Source organism: Lycorma delicatula, chromosome 5 (genome assembly GCF_047948215.1).
Source record: "Lycorma delicatula isolate Av1 chromosome 5, ASM4794821v1, whole genome shotgun sequence".
In the NCBI taxonomy this organism is placed as follows: domain Eukaryota; kingdom Metazoa; phylum Arthropoda; class Insecta; order Hemiptera; family Fulgoridae; genus Lycorma; species Lycorma delicatula.
In genome coordinates, this window is record NC_134459.1 from 115,994,554 (window position 1) to 116,014,564 (window position 20,011).

Consider the following 20,011-nt stretch of genomic DNA (forward strand, 5'->3'; position numbering starts at 1 on the left):
GTTTCAAACAAAATATTTCAAGACTTAAAGAATCTTCTGATGCATACATTGCCATAGTATTAATGGAGTTTAGTGAAAGTTACTTCATTACTATCCAGGACGAGGCTCAAGAGTACCACTGTACATCCTGCTATAATTAACCTCAAAGGTATTGAAAGTGAAAGTTTGGTTTCATCTCATTGTCATATCTGATGACATGACATCAGTTTTAAATAGAAAACCCGCAGATAAATTAATTAATCTTTTCCCATTTCTGTTCACTCTTTTATGAGCAGGATGATCTCCTACTACTTTTTTATAAGCATTTTCTTTGCTTACTTGGACATTAAAATCACCTAAGATTTTAACATTTTTACATGGGATTTTTTAAACTTCCTCTTCTAATTGCTCTCAAAAATATTTAATGTTTCTGGGTTTTTTATTATCATTGTTAATTGGAGCATGGTAGTTAATTAAGATAAAATATTTACTTGCAAATTTTAAAGTTAAAAAAGACAGCCTTCCAGATGGTCAGTGAAACTCAATTATTGACTTTAAAATATTTTTGTTTGTAACAAATGCTGTTCCCAAAGTAGTGCAGTTTTTCATAACTCTGTTACCAAATTTCCTTTAAAAACTTAAAAAATTAGATAACTATAATCTCATTTGAAGATGTTTTCATCTGTAAATCTAGTTTCTTGTAATCCTAAATAAGCTTTCTTAAGAATCATTCTTGCAATTGCTTTATATTGTCTTGATTTAAGATATCTGTAAGCTTTTTAATTTAACAACTTTCAAAAGCACATTTATGTTCACTGTTCCAAAGTAATTAACTTTTTTTAGAAGGGTTTCCAAGAGACTTAAAAATCTCCCTGTTGCATGTTTAATTTGGGCTCTCCAGAATCCTTAGGCTCAATTGCACCACTTCTTGTAGTGGAGGATTCCTCTACAGAGTTACCTCCTGTAGTAATTCTATCAAAAGAAGTTTGCTCAGTATATTAAACAAAATTGTGAAAAAGAAATAACATTTTTTCAGAGATAAAACTAAGATTATTAGCCCTAGAGTATGAAATACAGCCGTCCCTAACCTATTATCCAAACTTCAAAATCATTACTTTTGACTGCTTTAATTTTTTTATTTTTAGTTCGTCATTATAAAATATGTCAGCTTTTTCACTATAAAGTATCTTGAAAAATAGTTTCATCATAATGTAACTAAAGTCTGTTGTTTACAGATAAGCTCTTTATATTTCAGAATTATATTTTTTCACTGAGATAACCAAAAGCCCTTGTTAATTTTAATCGAATTCTGTATAAAACTTATCTTATAATTAATTGTATTCATAAAATATATTTTCCTAATATTTTCTTTTAGTTTTTATGGACATTCTTTCTAGAGAACAAAGATGTAGTTCTACATATGTGAAGTTATTTTAAATAAATAATTATATTTTTCTCTACCATATATTTGTTAATGTGTTTTATAATTTATACTTAATAAATCCATTAGTATGATGAGTTAATTTTGTGAATGATAAATTTGATTCTGTTTTACATGTATTTTGTTTATACTCACAAAACATTGTAAATTCATTGTCTGTGTTTATATTCTTAAAAAGTCAAAATTTATATATTCAAAATTCCTGTCATACTGTAGTTTTTTAAAGTATAAATAAACATGTATATTATTATCTAATTACAGATTCTAATTGTACCATTTTCAGGTACGGTTATTTGAATGGACTGCTGAAAAGGAATTACGCTTGGAGTGTAGTCATTTTAATAATATTATAGCTTTATATTTAAAAACAAAAGGAGATTTTATTCTAGTTGGTGATCTCATGCGTTCTATGACATTATTACAACATAGAGCAATGGAAGGTAGCTTTGAAGAGGTATTCCTATCTTTATTTGTTACATTTTGTTAAATTGTTAAACCTGTTAGTCAGTTGAAAATTACTGTCAGTATTAACTATTTACAGCACTTGTTCTGTAGTGCTGTAACACAAGCACTACAACAATTTGAGTTAATGAATCTTTCTAGAGTTGTCATCCTTTATCTAATCCGTTAGAAATATGAGTTTTATTTAGTAATTTCAAATGCCTATATTTAACTAATTATGATAATGTTGTTTATTAATTAAGATTAGAATTGTGATTATTGTCATTGTCTGTCATTCTATACATCACTTGACATTTAAATTAAAATTTTAGAAATTAACAGTTTAAAAAAATTGAAAATTATGACTATTATACAAATTGATTTAAAACCATTAAATCTTTACTTTAAAAAAGATTATTGTTTTTTTTGCATTAAATCATTATGTAGAGTACAGAAAATTAGAAAATGGATCACATGCTATATGTCAGACATGTTAATTCAGAACGTAAACAGGTTAGACCAGATGTTGTGTCATCAGACACAAATTCTTATGCAAGCTTACTTATCTCCTCTCTTGGTTGAAAAAAGACATCAGCTTTAGCATTGTTTCATTGTTACATAAGACCATAATATTGCATGCATGACACACATTAAGTGTTAATAGTGTAGGTGACTTATGATTGTACCAAGTTAATAATAATTTACAAATTATTACAATAATTTCATGTTACTTTGTAACATGAAGAGTCATGCTCTAGAATGTAAGTTTTAGTTTAAAAAAAATAATTGAATATTGGACTACATATCCTTTGTGATAGATACATTTGAGAGATTAGGCTATATTTCTTTGTCATTATTTATGTTGTAAGCAATGTACAATACAAAGAGCACTAAGAAATTAATGTAGTGTGATAGAACAGATCATTAAAGGCAGTTACAAGTTAGTACATGTACAGACAGATCCCGGCTGCTATAGTACTGTTTCAGTCATTTGCTTTTTAGCTATTAGTGAAAAGAGATAGTGATGTCATTGTAGTCAAAAACTGAATACTAGGAAATTTTGTACCGGGATTAAGTGTTGATGAGTGTTTAGAAGAAATGACTCCTGTGCTTGGAGAGGATTGTCCTCGTAAAACATTATTTAGGTGTCATAATAGTTTGAAAGAGGAAATTTTGGCCTTGAGGACATTGTAAAGTCAGGTCAATCATCTTTATCAGCAGCTGAAGTACTAAAAATGCTTCAAACAGAGGGATGAAGCATTTTTAATGCATTAATGCATTAATTAATTAATTAATTAGTGCATTAATGGCCAAGGAATACAATGGCCATTAATGCACTGGTAGTTGGTGCTATTCTGAGAGATCACCTTCAAGTTACAAAGCTTTGTATCCTTTGGGTGCTGCATTACTTAACTGACAATCAGATGGTACATCATGTTTCATGGTGATGTGAAATGCTGAAAAAGTTTGAAAATGGGAACTCCTTCTATGTGAACAATATTATGATAAGCAATGAAACTTAGCTGTTTTGTTATGACATCCTGAACGAGACTCAGAAAAAAGTATGGCTGTTCGAAGATGATCTATTTTGAAAATTCAGATCTTTGAAGAAGAGAATGAATGGTGATCATATTTTTTAGCATGAGAGGAATTTTATAGCAAGGAATATTGGAAACTTAGAAGACAGTTACAGGTAAATGGAATACCAAAGAATGTACCTAAAGTTGTCAAAACTCTCAAGAAGCTGCATCCAAATGTAAAGGTGGATACATGGTGTCTTCACCACAATAACCCTCCAGTGTACTGGTCCAAGAGTTTGGCCGGCAGCTGAAGTAAAACTATTAGAACCTTATCCCTACAGTCCTGATCTCACTATGTGCAACTTCACATTGTTCCCCTGCTGAAGAACAGACTGAAAGGGAGGCATTTTATGAGCGATGATCACCTCCTAAAGGCTTCGGATTTGAGTGATTCCAGATCTCCAACAAAATATGGTAGGCTTCCTTTGAAGGATGAAGAAATGTATAATGTATGGTGGAAATTATTTTGAAAACTTAAGAAAATAGTCATATTATAAAACTTTCCTAGTTCCTACTGTATAATAACTGAGAAATATGTCAACAAAAAATGAAGAAAAGAATCTTTAAAAACATTTGAATGTTTAATTTTTTGTTTAAAAAATATTCCACTTATATTATTTTAAAAACTTAATAGGACCACTTGAGGAACACAGTAGGCTTGAACATAAACTAAGAATTAAAATTTAGGTTGAATTGAGAACCCCCTTCATTTTTTAAACTGATAAAAATTACATTATTAATCTTTTTGTTTGAAGACTACACAAGAGGTGTACCATCATGCTGAAGAAACATCAGTGCCGTTAAAATAGGTTCTTGAGAATGATAAGAAATATCTGCTACTACTGTGAACCACTTAGATTCTCCTTTAATTTTTTTTATCTTGTACACATTAAATATTCAACACATCAGTAATAAGTGTTTTATATTAAAAACATTTTGGAATAATGTTTTAACACAAAAATCTGCTTTGAACTTACGTAATCTGAAAAAATTTTTATTTATTTATTCAATGCTAAATTTATTGATACAGTGTCATTAAATTTCTGGCCTTCCAGGATAATGTTCCATCAGGCATGTTTCTATAATCGGTCAGTTCTTTACATACTCTTAAAACATACCCAGTTTATAACAGAACCTTCACTTCTATAGATAACACACATAGGAGATGTGAGGATTTCCATCCTGAAAAAGTTTTCTTCAAGGCCGTCATCCTGAAGACTGCCACAGATTCCCTTTGAGGATTGTCAAGAATTATATTCTTGCCATACTGAATTGCATTCTTATATACTGTTTACCTTCCATCTGAGTTGTAAGGTAATTCACAAACTTTCACTTAACCTTTGGTGTATTACATTTTTAATGGAATGGTAAGATAGATTACATGTTTTAGTCATCATTATTCAGGTTCCTCATTTCGCCAACAAGTCAATCTTCTCATTTCCTTCAGTTCCAATGGAAGATGTATCCATTGAAAGATAACTGAAATATTAACTTCACCTAATCTACCAATAGACTGCCTAATTTCAGTTATTCTTGACATTATTAGGAGATGAAATAACGAGATTTCTTGGAGGGTAGATTTAGAATCAAAAAACCATTCTACTTTCTTAGAAATTTCAGATGCTGCCTACAGCTATTTTAAATTAATGTTAATTGTCTCCAGTGCTCCACTGAAATGAATTTGATGTCCTATAGATAAATAAAAGCTGAAAAGAGAACCAAGGCAACCTTTGCCCTCTGTCAAAGAGCCTTCAGTATAAATATGGGACCATTCTGCCTTGAGATAGTGATCTTGTATAAACCTTTATACAATGACCTTCAGTAGTATCCTATCAACATCTGATTACCTCAGTGGCTCAACTAAGTCCAACCTAGCTTCAATATTGAATGTACATAATGGGCATTCGGGATTTGGGATTTTCTATGCTGCAAGGAGGAACAAATTCCTGCGTTAACTCCTTGACCTACTGTATAAAACCCTTTTGTGTTTTTAAATGACATTTATACGGGACATATCTATGCCAGGAGTTGTCAAAAAACAATCTAGATAATTTCTCGTATTGAAGAATTGCTAATCATTCTTTTTTGAAAAGAATATAAAATAAAATGTAAACACTAAAATAGAACACTTGTTTGGGTCACTTACATTAAAAAAATACATCATGTTACAGAATCATAGTTGTTTCAAACAGTTGGACATCATTCTACCTATTTTATTACCACGTTAATAGTTCACAATATTCCAGGAGGAAAATATCTCACTTTATTGCTGGGAATTTCAGAATCTAGATACTGACCTCTGATTGTATGTAGTATTATCAAAATATTAAATTGAAGAAAAGTAATTTTAAGTTATTGGAAATTTTTCTACCCTAAATAAAATGATAAAATTTTTGTTGTTTTATTTCTTAGTACTGCATAGGGTAGGGAATACATAGTAAATGATTTTTTATTGTTATATTGGTGTTCGATTATAACATTTTACAACATCAATTAATATTTTCACATCATTCAAATGACTAAAATTAGATATCTAGACATGCTTATATTATAGAATTTATCTTGAATTTAAATATATAACAGTTTCTTTATCGAGGGGTGTCACTAGTGTCTCTTCTGGCAAGTAGGACAACTTGACAAGAAACAGCAACACTACCTCTATAATCTTTAAAATAGGGTTTTGAGATACCTTCCATACCATCAAATTCATTTTATTAAATAAGTGTCTAAGAATTCCGAATAAAAATGTAATCTTATGTGCAAAACAATTTTTCAATCAATCAAAAATATTCTGTCAAGCATAAACTTTCATTCAATCATTTTCCCATTACATGAAGTCTCTTTTGCATTTCAATATAAGACATTTTTTCTACATAACACTCTACGCCTAAACATATTTATGTAAAGCGAATGTTTTTTGCAAACCATTTATATACTAAATCTCAACAAAAGAGATGTAATGAACAAAATGTATCATAACTTAATTTTACATAGTATTCTTAATAATGTTTTGTGTCTTACTGAATTCATCCTGTAGAATTTGTTTTAGAATAAACAATATGTCTCATATTAAAATGGGATCCCTGTAGAAAAAATGGAATCAGCCAAGTAACCAACATCGTTACTTGATTTATTTTTAATCTAAAACACACAGGACTTCAACTATTCTTGACCGATCCACCGAAAGAGATTTCAAAGTAAGTTATAATCCTATTTGGAAATCTGTGGACCGGTCAGAGTCCAGTGTATTTTCGATTGAAAATAAATCAAGTAATGATGTTGGTTACTTGGTTGATTCCATTTTTTCTATAGGGATCCCATTTTAATATGAGTCATATTGTTTTTATCCTACAACAAATTCTACAGGATGAATTCAGTAAGATACAAAACATTATTAAGAATATTATTTAAAAATAAATTGTTATACATTTTGTTCATCACATCTCTTTCGTTGAGCTCTAGTATATAAATGATTTACAAAAAACAATAGCTCAACATAAATATGCTTAGGCATAGAGTTATATGTAGAAAAAATGTCTTATATTGAAATGTAAAAGAACTTTCATGTAGTAGGAAAATGATCAAATAAAAGTTTAAGCTTGACAGAATGTGCTTTGATTTCATTTTTTGCCTTGTAGATAAAGTTTATTGTTTATATTGTAGAAGAACTTTGAGTTGTTTTTTTATTATTTCTATTTTATTCACATAGAATTATATTTCTTTGTATTTTTTTTTTTAGATGGCAAGAGATTACAATCCTAACTGGATGACAGCTGTTGAAATATTAGATGATGATACATTTTTGGGAGCAGAAAATTCTCATAATTTATTTGTCTGCCAAAAAGATAGGTTAGTTAAAGGATTAATATTTTAGATATTCATATTTCTGTTATATACTTGGAAAACTTTTTTAAATTTGTAACAAACACACCATTAGCAGTTTTAAAATATCAATTATATGATACATTGATCCTTTGGCTGATTAAGTATATTAATTAATTGTTAGATATTCAGAGTTTTTTAAACACTATCCTTCTGTAATATTTTATCTTTTAAACTATTCATGGAGTTCATTGTTGATACTTTATTAATTTTTTGCATTGATAGTACAGAAAATATTTATTAAATGATTACTTTTCCATTTCTTTTTCTTAAATGTACCAGAAAAACAATTTGCTCATATTAAATGAGATTTTCTTGGAAGTTTTTTTGTTTGTTTCTGAATACAAAGAAATTAAAAATTAAAACACTTTTCATATTTTTATTTAAGAATTGATTTTTGTAATCATTAGCAATCAGAGTCTCATGGAACTGCTCCGCACTGTTTAACTGACAATATATAAAATCAATTCAATAAGGATAACTTTGATCATTAGCACATTATCATTACTAAATAATATTCTGGAAGTACTCAGAGAGGTAACAGGCATTCTGGGACCATTAGATTAAAATATCATTAGTGTATGAGATATGCTTTATAGTAAAAGAATGTCAGAATTTATTCTATGATGTATGTTTTTATTTAACTCTCAAATTATGCATAATTTTTTCTTTTTACAAGGAGTGGCTGAATTGTTATGCACATTAGATTGTAATGCTAGAACAAAATGTTGCACAGAACATTTGAAGTTAAATTCCCATACAGCTAACATTTCAAAACTTATTGACCCATGTCCTCTCATTTTCTGTCAGTCATGGTTATGGAGTCAAGTATACCTGCTCTGTCAGTGCCTCTAAAACAAGGTCCAATGATTGAATTTCTATTGTGGAAAAATTGAGTGCTAGTGATATTCATTATCTTAAAGCCATTTATGGTGATGAAACTGTTGATCAACATACTGAAAGTAGTTGAGAAAAAACATAGTATAACAGAAGCTGCTGAAGAAAATATTGCGGATGAACCTTCCAGTAATTGAACAGTTTTTTGACTGATAAGAAGCACCAAAAGGAGGAAGGTGGATGAATTAATTCAAAGTGAAAATTACATTATACAACAACTCTGTACCACCCAAATAGGCAAAAGAATGAATTGGACACATTATTACTCAACTGAACTACTGTAAAATTTGTTTGTGGTGGATGACATGCAAACATACAGTAAACAGCAAACATAAAATGAAAGGAATGTTGTGAACAGCTTCTGAAAAGCTATTGGGAATAGGGAGGTGATCCTTTTCAATATTTTTGACAGGAGATGAGACTTGCTACATCATTATGATCCAGAAGAAAAACACCAAAGCATGGTATACGGCACTATGGTTCACCAAAATGAAAATATAACCATTTGCTGGAAGCTGGTTAGACTATAAATTTTGTGTGGTACATAGAAATATTATACCGTAAGTTGTCCTGTCTTCAAAGGTTCATGGAGCCTATAATTCTACAACACGATAATTCTTGGTTACATAAATGGCTGAGGCTCTTGTGAAGTTGAAATTTTGAATCTTTTCAATACTCCCAGATTTGGTGACTAAGGGTGTTAATTTCACCAAGGATGATGAACTGAAGAACACAGTGAATTAATGCATCAATTAAAAGCTACCAACATTCTTCATTGAAGGAATGAGAAAACTGATTCACCTTTGAGAGAAATGTAAAACTGTAAATGGTAATTGCGTAGAAAAATAAATGTAGGATTTTTAAGCAAATAAGATGTACTTTTGTAAATATTTGTTTTATTTGTCTATCGCTTTTCATTACAGAGAGTGACTGACAGTGTGTTAGATTTTAGCTATCCCTTGTACTTGAATATTATAATAATATTTTTATACAATTTTCTGTGGTATAGTTTCATAAAATAATTTACTTTGCATTATAAATCTTATAATCTGTTTCTTGCTTTAATGACATTTGTCTCATAAATTTTAATGTGATGAAAACAATTTATTTAAAGTATTTAGCTTTAAAAGTTGTAACAAATTTGTATTGCATACTAAATTTTCAAGCCAATAGATGATGAGCATTGGAGTAGAAAGGATGCTATACAGTAAGCTAGAACAAATGTCAAGCAGATGCACATAACAAGCGCGTGTGTGTGTGTGTGTGTGTGTAAATGTTTGTTCAAAATCTTAAATCTCTGAAAGTTCTTCACCGATTGCATTTGAATACGCATGTTTTTTATATACCTAAGATGTCACACCTATGACAGGTAAAAACGTGCTACTAAATATTTTACAATTCCATTTCATTGTTTCCAATATGTGTATCTGCTATAAACTAAAAAACTACTGGACCGATTTACACGGGGGGGAAAGGGATAAAAGGAAAAATCGAAAAAGGTAAAAGAAGGGAAAATGGAAGAAAGGTGAAAAGAGGGGGAAGGAAAAGGGGAAAATAGGAGAAAGGGAATGGGAATATGGTAAAAATGAAAATGGGTAAAAGGGAAAACCCTTTTTCCCTTGTAGATGAGGCAACACTATAAAGTTACTAGTAAACATATGGTTTTATGAACAGCTGATAAGATATTAATTTTTTTAATCTATTGTCACGTGATATGTAAACAAACTTCATGAAATGAGTTTTTGTTGTGTATAAAATGAGTGATACTAATTATGAGCAACGTTGTGAAATCAAGTTTTGTGTTAAACTCTGTGAGAATGCTACTGAAACTTTTTCAAAATTGAAAAGAGCATATGGAGATGACACTGTCATGAGCCCATGTTTTTAGGTAGCTTAAAGTATTTTCAGATGGCCGACAATCAGTTGCGGACGATCTCACTCTGGAAGACTGTTAATGTCAAAAAGTGACGACAATATTGAGAAAATCAGAAAGATTTTCTGATGAAAAGATTTTCTTGTACTGTATCTGTTTGATACAGTACAATCTGATACGGTGATTAACTGTCAGAATGATTGCAGAGCAATTTAATTTGAACTGCACCACAGTCCACTTAATTTGACAAACAAGTTGGACATGAAAAAAATTTGTGCAAAATTGGTCCCAAAAGACCTTACTTTAGAACAGAAAAACAGCGTGGAAGTGTGCCGCTGCGATCTTCTAGGGCAATGTGAAACTGATTCTGATTTTCTAAAAAAATGTTATCACTGTTGATGAATCTTGGGTATTTGAGTTCGACCCAGAAACAGAACACCAGAGAAAGGAGTGCCACACTTCAAACTCACAACATCCCAAAAAAGCAATAATGAGCAAATCAAAACCATGCTAATTTGTTTCTTTGATAGTAATGGCATTATCCATAAGAAGTTTTTGCCTGCACGACAGACTGTAAATCAATATGTTTACTGAGAAATTCATGAAAGACTGCAGAAAAGAGTTTCCCGCGTGATACCAGTATCAAAAACAACTGGATGCTGCATCGTGACAATGTACCTTGTCACACTGCACTCTCAATTAATGAGTTTTTGGCAGAGAAGAACATTTCTGCAGTTCCTCAACCACCTTATTTACCTGACTTGAGTCCCTGCGCCTTTTTTTGTTCCTGACTTTAAAAGAAACACCTCAAAGGACACCATTTTGGAACAGTAGAAAACTTTTTTAAAAAATGTAACCAACCATCTGAAGGATATTAAGGTTTCTGAGTTCCAACACTGCTATGAAAAGTGGGAAAACCATTTGAAGCATTGTGTGGTTTCCCAAGTAATTCGAAAGTGATAGGATCCATGTATAATTGGATTATAAATATAAAGCTTTTCTGAACCAGTCTTATTAGTTTATTTACAGACCTCGTACATGAGTTTCTATTTACTGCAGTATACTGGTTTACGTGCATGTTTATGAGATTTGGTGGGGTTAGCTTACTGATTGTTCCTAACTACATAATTGAACACAGATACCAGTTGTAGTTTCTTTGCCTCAATTCTAGTTTTATTCTTTAATTTTGCTGATTAGTGTGATTTTATATTTCTGTTCTTGTGGTTATTCATACTTAAGTAAAAACACTTGCTTTTTTTCTTGAAAAATTTTTGATTAAATGTGTGTCATTACAGACATACTTTGAATATTTTTTTATTTGTATTTAAATTTAGTAATTAGGAGGACTTTTTTTGTTACCTATTTCCTAAATGTGTTCACTGCTACAACATTTTTAAATGTCTCTTCATTCATATTTTTCAATATCTGTACCATTTAATTTGTTTGTAAACAGTGATATCATATTCCTTTGAAAACCAATTCCTTGGCAAATTTTATCATAAATTTGATTAGTTCGCAAAACTCTTGCACTTTTAAAAATTAATTTCTAGAGTATTTTGGCAGTTTCTGTGTTTAGATAAAGTAGAATCTTTTTGTTATTACATTTTTTACTTAATACTTTTTTTAACAGTGCTGCAACAACAGATGAAGAAAGACAACAAATGCAGGAAGTTGGTCAATTCCATTTGGGTGATATGGTAAATGTATTCAGACACGGTTCACTTGTTATGCACCATGTTGGAGAAACGTCAACTCCTACATATGGTTGTGTTCTCTATGGAACAGTTTATGGAGCAATTGGTTTGTACTTTCAGTTACATACTTATCTTTTTTATATTGATGAGGGCTATGTAAAATAGAAAAGTATTAGACAGTTTAAAAGAAAAAACAAAGAATAATATAAAAATATATCTTAAGTTTAACATTTTGTTATAATCATTAAAGAGTCTTACTTAGTTTATTACTTATATAATGCTATTAGCAAATACTCATTAAAGTAGAATTCTGAGGTTCTTCTTTTTTAGTAAGTATTTCACAGCTTTTTTTTTTTACATTCAAGTTTACAAAGGATGAAAGAAATAATCAGTTTTAAAAAAATGAAAGTTTTAGCAATTTGCAAAATGTTAACATAAAGAATTTACAGTCAAATAGGAATAATTAATTCAAATTTTGTTACAAAGATCTATACAATTTGTTATGGTAAATTGTACAGATGGTACGTTTGCCTTTATACTATTACAACTATAACAATAATTCTTATCTTAATCATAATAATCAAAATATTTTCTATTTTATACCGTAAAAGTTTGACCATTTATGTAAACTGCTGCTGAACAGTAAAAATATAATGTTGACAAAAATTTATCTAGAAAAATATTACATAATTTATAACCATTCAGTAAAAGTGATGATTTTCAGTTCTTTGACTTTTTTTTTTTGTTACATTCAAGTTTACAAAGGATGAAAGAAATAATCAGTTTTAAAAAAATGAAAGTTTTAGCAATTTGCAAAATGTTAACATAAAGAATTTACAGTCAAATAAATCTCCGTCTGGTGTAGTTATAGGTCATAATAGATTCATGATCATTGTTTTTGTTTATGAAACAAAATACATATTTCTTTTTAAAAACCTGTATCACTAAACGTATCTACTTAGTTTATTGCTTGCTGTAAAAGTTAGTTTTTAATTTTTTGTATAAATTTTTTCAGGCCTTGTTACTCAGATATCTGCCGAGTTGTATGACTTCCTTCGTGATTTACAAGATAAGTTAAGGCAAATTATAAAATCTGTTGGTAAAATTGATCATGGTTTCTGGCGCTCATTCAACACAGATGTTAAGACTGAACCAGGAGAAGGTTTTATTGATGGAGATTTGATTGAAAGTTTTCTTGATCTCTCTCACAAAGATATGAAAGAAGTATCTGCTGGTTTACAGGTATTTTTTTTTAAATTCCTATCACTAATTGAGTACATTGGGACAGGAAAGTTGTTTTCTATAAAATAAAATGTAATCATTAGAACTCAAAAATCTAGTTTAGCAGATTAGGAGGTTATGATCAATTCTTTTTTTAAATGCTGTAATAAAACTGACAACAAAGTTGTTATACCTTCTTGACATTATTTACTTATTGTATAGTGGGAAAATAATGGGAGAAAAGTGTAAAAGATTGACTTATTTTTTGCTGCCCCGTCTCCAAAATCACCTCCCAAGAAACTTTTTTGATTTCTCCTTGTTTACTGTGTTAAATGGAAGAAAATTAAAAAAAGAAATTCCACTGAAAAATGTACAACCAATGAAGTTACCTAAGATTTCTGTTTTAGGGATGGGATGAATTATGATGAAATTTTATTGTAATATTATTTTTTTAAATTTAAATAAACTAAAAAATTGATAATTTTAAACTTTATTCCTGGGCTCCCTTACTCCCTTATTTTGCCACTAAATTATTGTTTTGTCATTTACACTACTATTATGCCTAGAAAGACAAAAAAAAATCAGTTAAAAAATATGTAATAAATAAAAAAAACTATTTTTCTCAATTTTGGAGGAAGAGGGATATTTTGGGAGAAATGTTATTAAAAATGGTAAGATAAGCATGTACTGAGCTAAAAAAAAGTGAGGTTACGTTTGTAAAATTTTGAGAAAATTGACCCCAAAGAAACTGTCTATCCCACCCCCAGAAGGTATTGACCCCAAACTTTTACTGACAAATTGCCTCATTTATGTGAGTCTGGGTCAAATTTCATCAAATTCAGTTTATCCAGTCAAAAGTTATTAAGCCAGCACACGTGTGTGTATATATATATATATATATACACGTGTGCTGTATATATAAATATAAACATTTGCCTCATTTTTTTATTTTTTAGGGTCTGAGTCATGAAATGAGAAACAAAAAACCCTTATCCCACCTTTTTTTTTTTTTTATAGATTACCGTACTTTCCTTGCAGAAATAGCTCTAAAGCTATGATGCCAGGGAAGTAGAAATTATAATTTTGAACTCATATAAATAAGATTTTGGCGTACATAAATTAAAATCTAATAATGTGTTAAACAAAGATGGTACACAGATTTATAATACGAAAGGCAAAGTCGATAGGTGAGTGGAATATATTGAAGAGTTGTATGAAGGAAATGAATTAAAAAATGGTGTTGAAGAGAATGAAAGGAGAGAAACAATACTGAGATCTGAATTTACAAAAACATTAAAAGATTTGAATGGCAGAAAGGCCATTCAAATCTTAATAGACGGAATACCTGTAGAATTACTGTGCAGTGCAGGTGAAGAAGCGATTGATAGATTATACAAACTGGTGTGTAATATTTACGAAAACTTTTTGAAATTCTATAGAATGGAGCGTATTTTGATAACATTTTATGATTTCTAACTTGTATGTAGAAGAAAGATACAGTTCTCTTCCTACGTTTATTTTAATTCTAATTTGTGTTACTACTGTAATTTGTTGTATATGATAAAAATGTAGTATGATATAGCTCTTGTAATTGTTTACATAACAAAAAAAAATTAATTTTTAGGACATATTATTCTTTTAAAACTACTTATATTTTATAATCTTATTAAGACAGCGTTTTTGTTAATTTTATAAATTTGTAAACCGTTGAAGAGTTTTACACGGTTGTACATTTGCATTACATTAAAGATAAAAAATCTTTATACAGAGTTTTTACCAGATGTATCTGTCCTTACAACACAATTATAACACTATCTAAATTCCCAGTAATGATTTAGTTCTGCCTTGGAATTCTCCATCATTTGCACTTGGGGCACACCAGCTTAAAACATGGATTGTTCATGTCTTCTTGTGTTCCAACTGATGCTTTGGTAACTGCTGTAAAATGGTTTGTCACATTCTCTTGATTATATATGTTATACAACTTTTTGTCATAGATTTAAATTAGCAGGTAGGATTGGCAAAAATGTAGATGATTTTTTTTTTTTACCCTCCGGCTCCATAGTTAAGCATTTCTTTCCGCAGAGGATGAGATGAATGCTTTATAGCATGTGTGAAAAATGCCATGCCTGATTGGGATTCAAACCCAGGACCTCCGGGTGAAAGGCCGAGACACTACCACTCGCGCCACAGAGGCCGGCAGGTGATATAACTGAAATTAAGCTCTTAAATGCCTAAAATCTAGTAGAGTTTGTTAGTCTGCAGTTAATTTTTGTGGGAACACTTTATACACTAATGTCTATATATGTTTGTGTTAATTTGATATGTTTATATTTTTACACTTATTTATTATGTATATGTGCCTATATAACGGTGAACATGATTACTAATTTTGTATTCTTGTTTTTAAATTTTACATTGTTCCATTCATTTTTTATATATTTTTCTGATTTGATAGATTACACCCATGGTGGTATAATTTCTATTTTGTTGATGTCCTACTTAAAAAATTTGATGTTTTTTAATACATTTAAAATATTAATTTTTGAAAATTAGTATTTTCTTTTAGTTCATATGTCATATGGCATTTTATTTTATATCATGTTAATTTTGGAGGTAAAATTATTAACATCTCATAACACAAAGAGTCTTCTTTTATAGTAAATATTGCCCATAAGTAATAAATTTACACATACAATTACACATCATTTTCTGGTTCTTTTAAAATTACCATAGTAAAACATTACTAAGTGAGAAAATATTTTTTTATTGCCTTCTCCAAGAAAAATGTTAAAAAAGACAGTGAAAATAAAAACCTAGTGCTTTTCAATGACATCATACTAGTTATATTTTTTTCTTTTTAATGAAGGAATATTACATAGACAAATTTATTTAACTTATCAATCTATATATAAAATTGTAATCATAAAATAAATGTGAATTAGGAGTAATAAAATTACATGATTGGCCTTTTTTTATTTTTTAATGTTGTTAAACTACGTGATGGATGGAATCAAATAAAATATAAAAGCAGTCTTCTACCCAAACAAAAATCAGTATAATTATTGAAGTGATAAAATGTCTTATTCATTTAGATTTATGAATATTCCTAATATTTTAACATAATGCCAAGTATTGTTTTTGTCTGTCGAAGTAACAATATATAAAAGATTAACTTGAAAAAGATCTTAGGAATTATGGATTTGTAAAGACAAGGAATATGAACTAGTTTTATATCCACAATTATATTCCTTTTAAGGTAATTTTTCCAGCATTATATTACATTGAGTAGCATTTTTAATGCTTCAACTCATATAATCATAAATGCAGGTTGAATTAACAAATTCAAAAATTATGAAATAATATCTTAACAAAAATGTCTTTGTAATTATTTTACTTGTTGCAAAAGATTACCCAGTTTCGTCACATCACAATAACACTGATAGACAAAAAAAAAATTTTTAATGTTTCTCTAAGTGTTATACAATTTCTTGAATTGGTTTTTTGCGTACATTCCAGATATCTAAACACAATTTTTCTATCACCCTTACTTTTAAATTAATAACGCTTCAAAAAAAATTAAAGGAAAATGTAGTTAAAATCTGTAAAAATTTATAATTTTGCATGGCGTTACCTGTGTTAGGATGATTTCGCTATGCTTTTCTTTTATAAATAGCCTCAGGCACATCCCAAATTAATGTTCAACAGTAATCTGCTAGCATGTTAATATCCCATTTCCCTTTTAGTGGCTTTTCATTACTGAAATGTCTTGATGGAAACATTCACATGTTTGTCACTTAGGTTTCTGAGGTTTGGGAAAAAATCCAAATGTAAGTGGAAGAAATGTATTTTCAAAGTCATATTACATCCCATAACTCTGTAGAAGTAAGAAGTTGATTAACAATATCATGATAATTGTTGGATTTTTGTTTGCTGAGAAAATTTTTGCAAACATATCTAAATGATGCTAAAGCTGCACTTTCTACATTATTTAACATCGAGTTAAATTCATCATCTTTGACCAACTCTCTTATTTGAGGACCAACAAATATTCCTTCACTTACATTCGGAAATTTTTGCCTGATGAACTGACCTTCATTGCTTTTACAAAACTTTTCATTAGTGCTAGCTTGATATGGAGAAGGGGTAAAAGTATTTTTTTGGTTCAACTAAGGACTCATGAATAATATTTTCCCCATTTGGAGGTTAAGTTGTCTTGTTTCTTCCACTCTTTGGTAACATAATGTTTATCCCTAGCTCAGCTGTCCCATTCGCAAAGAAAACATATGTACATATGTTCAAATCAACTCATATGTTCCAGCTATGTTTTTTATAATCTATTTTTTCAAGAACGTCTGATCACATATAACTCTTTCAAATTAACACCATAAGCAATTGGTATCAAAAGATATTTGTTACCGTTGTGTAGTAGAACCACTTTTAAACTATACTTTGACAAATCTGTGAAAAGGCACCAGTCCTCAAGTTTATAAACTTGTTCTAAGTCCAACATAAGCGATCAGTATTGGTACAATAAACCAAATTATTTTCATCAATAAAGTACTGAGAAAGTTCTTTTTGTCGACTTCGAAAGCCCAAAATTTTTGTATTTTTTTTAATTAAATTGCAACCTTGCAGTCTTCATCCTAACAGTTCAGCATGATTTTTTGATAAACTTAAATCCCTAACCAAGTCATTTAATTCTCTTTGTGTTATAAGATGTGGCTTATTGGAATATAAGTCAAAATCAAAATCATCATTGTCTTCAATACTGTCTGATTCTTCATTGCTGCTTTAAAAACATATATTCACAGGTGGCTCGGGAATTGGAATAATTTCACTGTGAGGTACAGGCCTGATTGCCGATTGCAATGAAGGATATTTTACAGTATGTTTAGATTTTTTTAGAAATTCCAGACACTTGTAACAAAAGTAACAATCTGTTACTTGAACCTTTCATTCACACCAAACCACAGGTACACCAAATGGCAAAGCCCTTCTGTGTACCTTTCAGTCATCCTCTTAAATATACAGAACAATTAGTGCATTCTATATGAGGAGCCCACATTTTATCCTGATCACCAGTTTTACACTGAAAGTACAAATGATATACTTTTTTAATTAAAGGTATAATGTATTTTCTATTTTATTTTACGGTAAACTCACCACGTACATAACAAAAGGCATCCACATCATTTACACAATTTTGAGGCATTATGACAATGCAAACAAACTTAAGACAGCAATAAGACAACAAAATTAATTCATGCCTAAATCCAGTGCCTAATACAAACAATATAGCTGTGCTTTCAGCTACATGTTTCGACCTGCACATACATGATTAATCTTGTCCATGAACGCTCACTCTTCAATATTAGATATGATATCATAATATATGATGTCATATCACGATGATATGATTTAATTCTTTATTTACAGCTTACAAATGATGAAGTTAAACAATAAAAAATGAGCTAACAAGATATAGTATATGAGCTTAAATGCTAACTATACGTTGAAAGATGAAAAAAATTCTTTAACTAAAATTTAAAAATTTTTCGAAAATGGTGGGTGATAGAAAGATTCTGAGTTCATATTAATTTTCAGTATCAAAAAACAGATTAAAATCGTGTATCACATGTTAGGAAAGAAAATTGATGTTTATCAGTGTAATCAAGAAATAATTACTATAGATATTACTCTGCCATTTTTATTAAATCTATAGGGATTTCACTTCTCTCTTGTTTTCTTTTTTTCAATTGGAGCAAAATGTTTTTCATACAAGAAAATTGAGTCTCCAGAAATTTAAGTATTGTTCATTGATTTCATCAAAAAATTCACTCGCAGTAAATAAATCCACTGAAAAATAAGCGTTTTATTTTTATTTACTGATGTAATGTCAGTTTTTGCTTCTGTCTTTGCAAATAACAGCTTTAAAAATGTAAGAGCCACTCATTATAAATATTTAACCTTTTTATTATCATGAATGTGCATGCAAAAATTGTAGCATAATAATTGACATAAATGCCACTAATTGATGTAAAAATTACATCTAGCTGGATTCATAAAAGGTAATAATGTAACATCAGGACTTGTTCTATACCCATTGAAACTGTACACACTTTTTAATAGTAAGAAACTGAAATGAGTAATGGTCCGTCATTTATTTCATAGCTTTTTTAGCTTAGATGGAGTATTAACTAGTGTTTTGATTTTATCTTACCAATATTAACTTTTAATTGTGCTTATAATAATCACAATTTGATAATTGTCAATATATGTTGAAGAAAAGAATCTAGAGAAAAATGCTTGTTGAAAATTTCACAGCAGAATAACATTAATTTCTCCTTTTTTAATATATATATATATATATATATTAAGGTGTTACAAGTCATCAGAAACATTTTTTAGGATACACATTAGCACTTACCCTAGGTTTTATCTAGAGTGTGATAAATAACATCAAGTGCACCAGGATTTTTCAATTATATTTTCTGTATTTTCTTACTATAAAACATAGCCTACTTATTTATTTAGTAGGTTTGGCACATAGCTCATGGCAGTCAATCCATGTTTTCAAACCAATTTTCTTCATATTACTTTTCTGTATAAAGCATATTCAGCCAGATCCGTTGGAAATTTATAAATCTAAACAATGTAAAATCAAAGCTAATCAGATCAATGTACCACAATTCTTCAAGACTAAAAGCTTAATCATTGTTTTTAAAAACCTTAAGGGATTGATTTTTTTAAGTATAATCATTAAAAAAAGATTATTACTACATAATACCAGAAAACTATGCCATATTGTTGTTGTATTAACATAGAAAATTTATTTTCATCAATAAACAACTAACTCAAAATTTCACAAACTGGCAGTATAAAATCTTAAGCAATTGGAGAAATAATTCCACAAATCCTCTACCACAAAATAAAAATAATTACCTTTAACATTAAAAATTTGCTTTAATATTTAAAATTTCAATATGTTCACATTGGGGTA

At 29.4% G+C, this 20,011-nt stretch overlaps 1 protein-coding gene across 1 annotated transcript in view; it reads left to right on the forward strand.

The window, feature by feature from the left end:
- pic (DNA damage-binding protein pic) overlaps positions 1-20,011 on the forward strand; it is an 86,656-nt gene that overhangs the window by 64,469 nt on the left and 2,176 nt on the right. The window contains exons 17-20 of the mRNA XM_075366914.1: positions 1,704-1,874; positions 7,181-7,290; positions 11,724-11,893; positions 12,803-13,029. Coding sequence (XP_075223029.1) covers positions 1,704-1,874; positions 7,181-7,290; positions 11,724-11,893; positions 12,803-13,029 — 678 coding nt within the window. The remainder of the gene's footprint in view (positions 1-1,703; positions 1,875-7,180; positions 7,291-11,723; positions 11,894-12,802; positions 13,030-20,011) is intronic.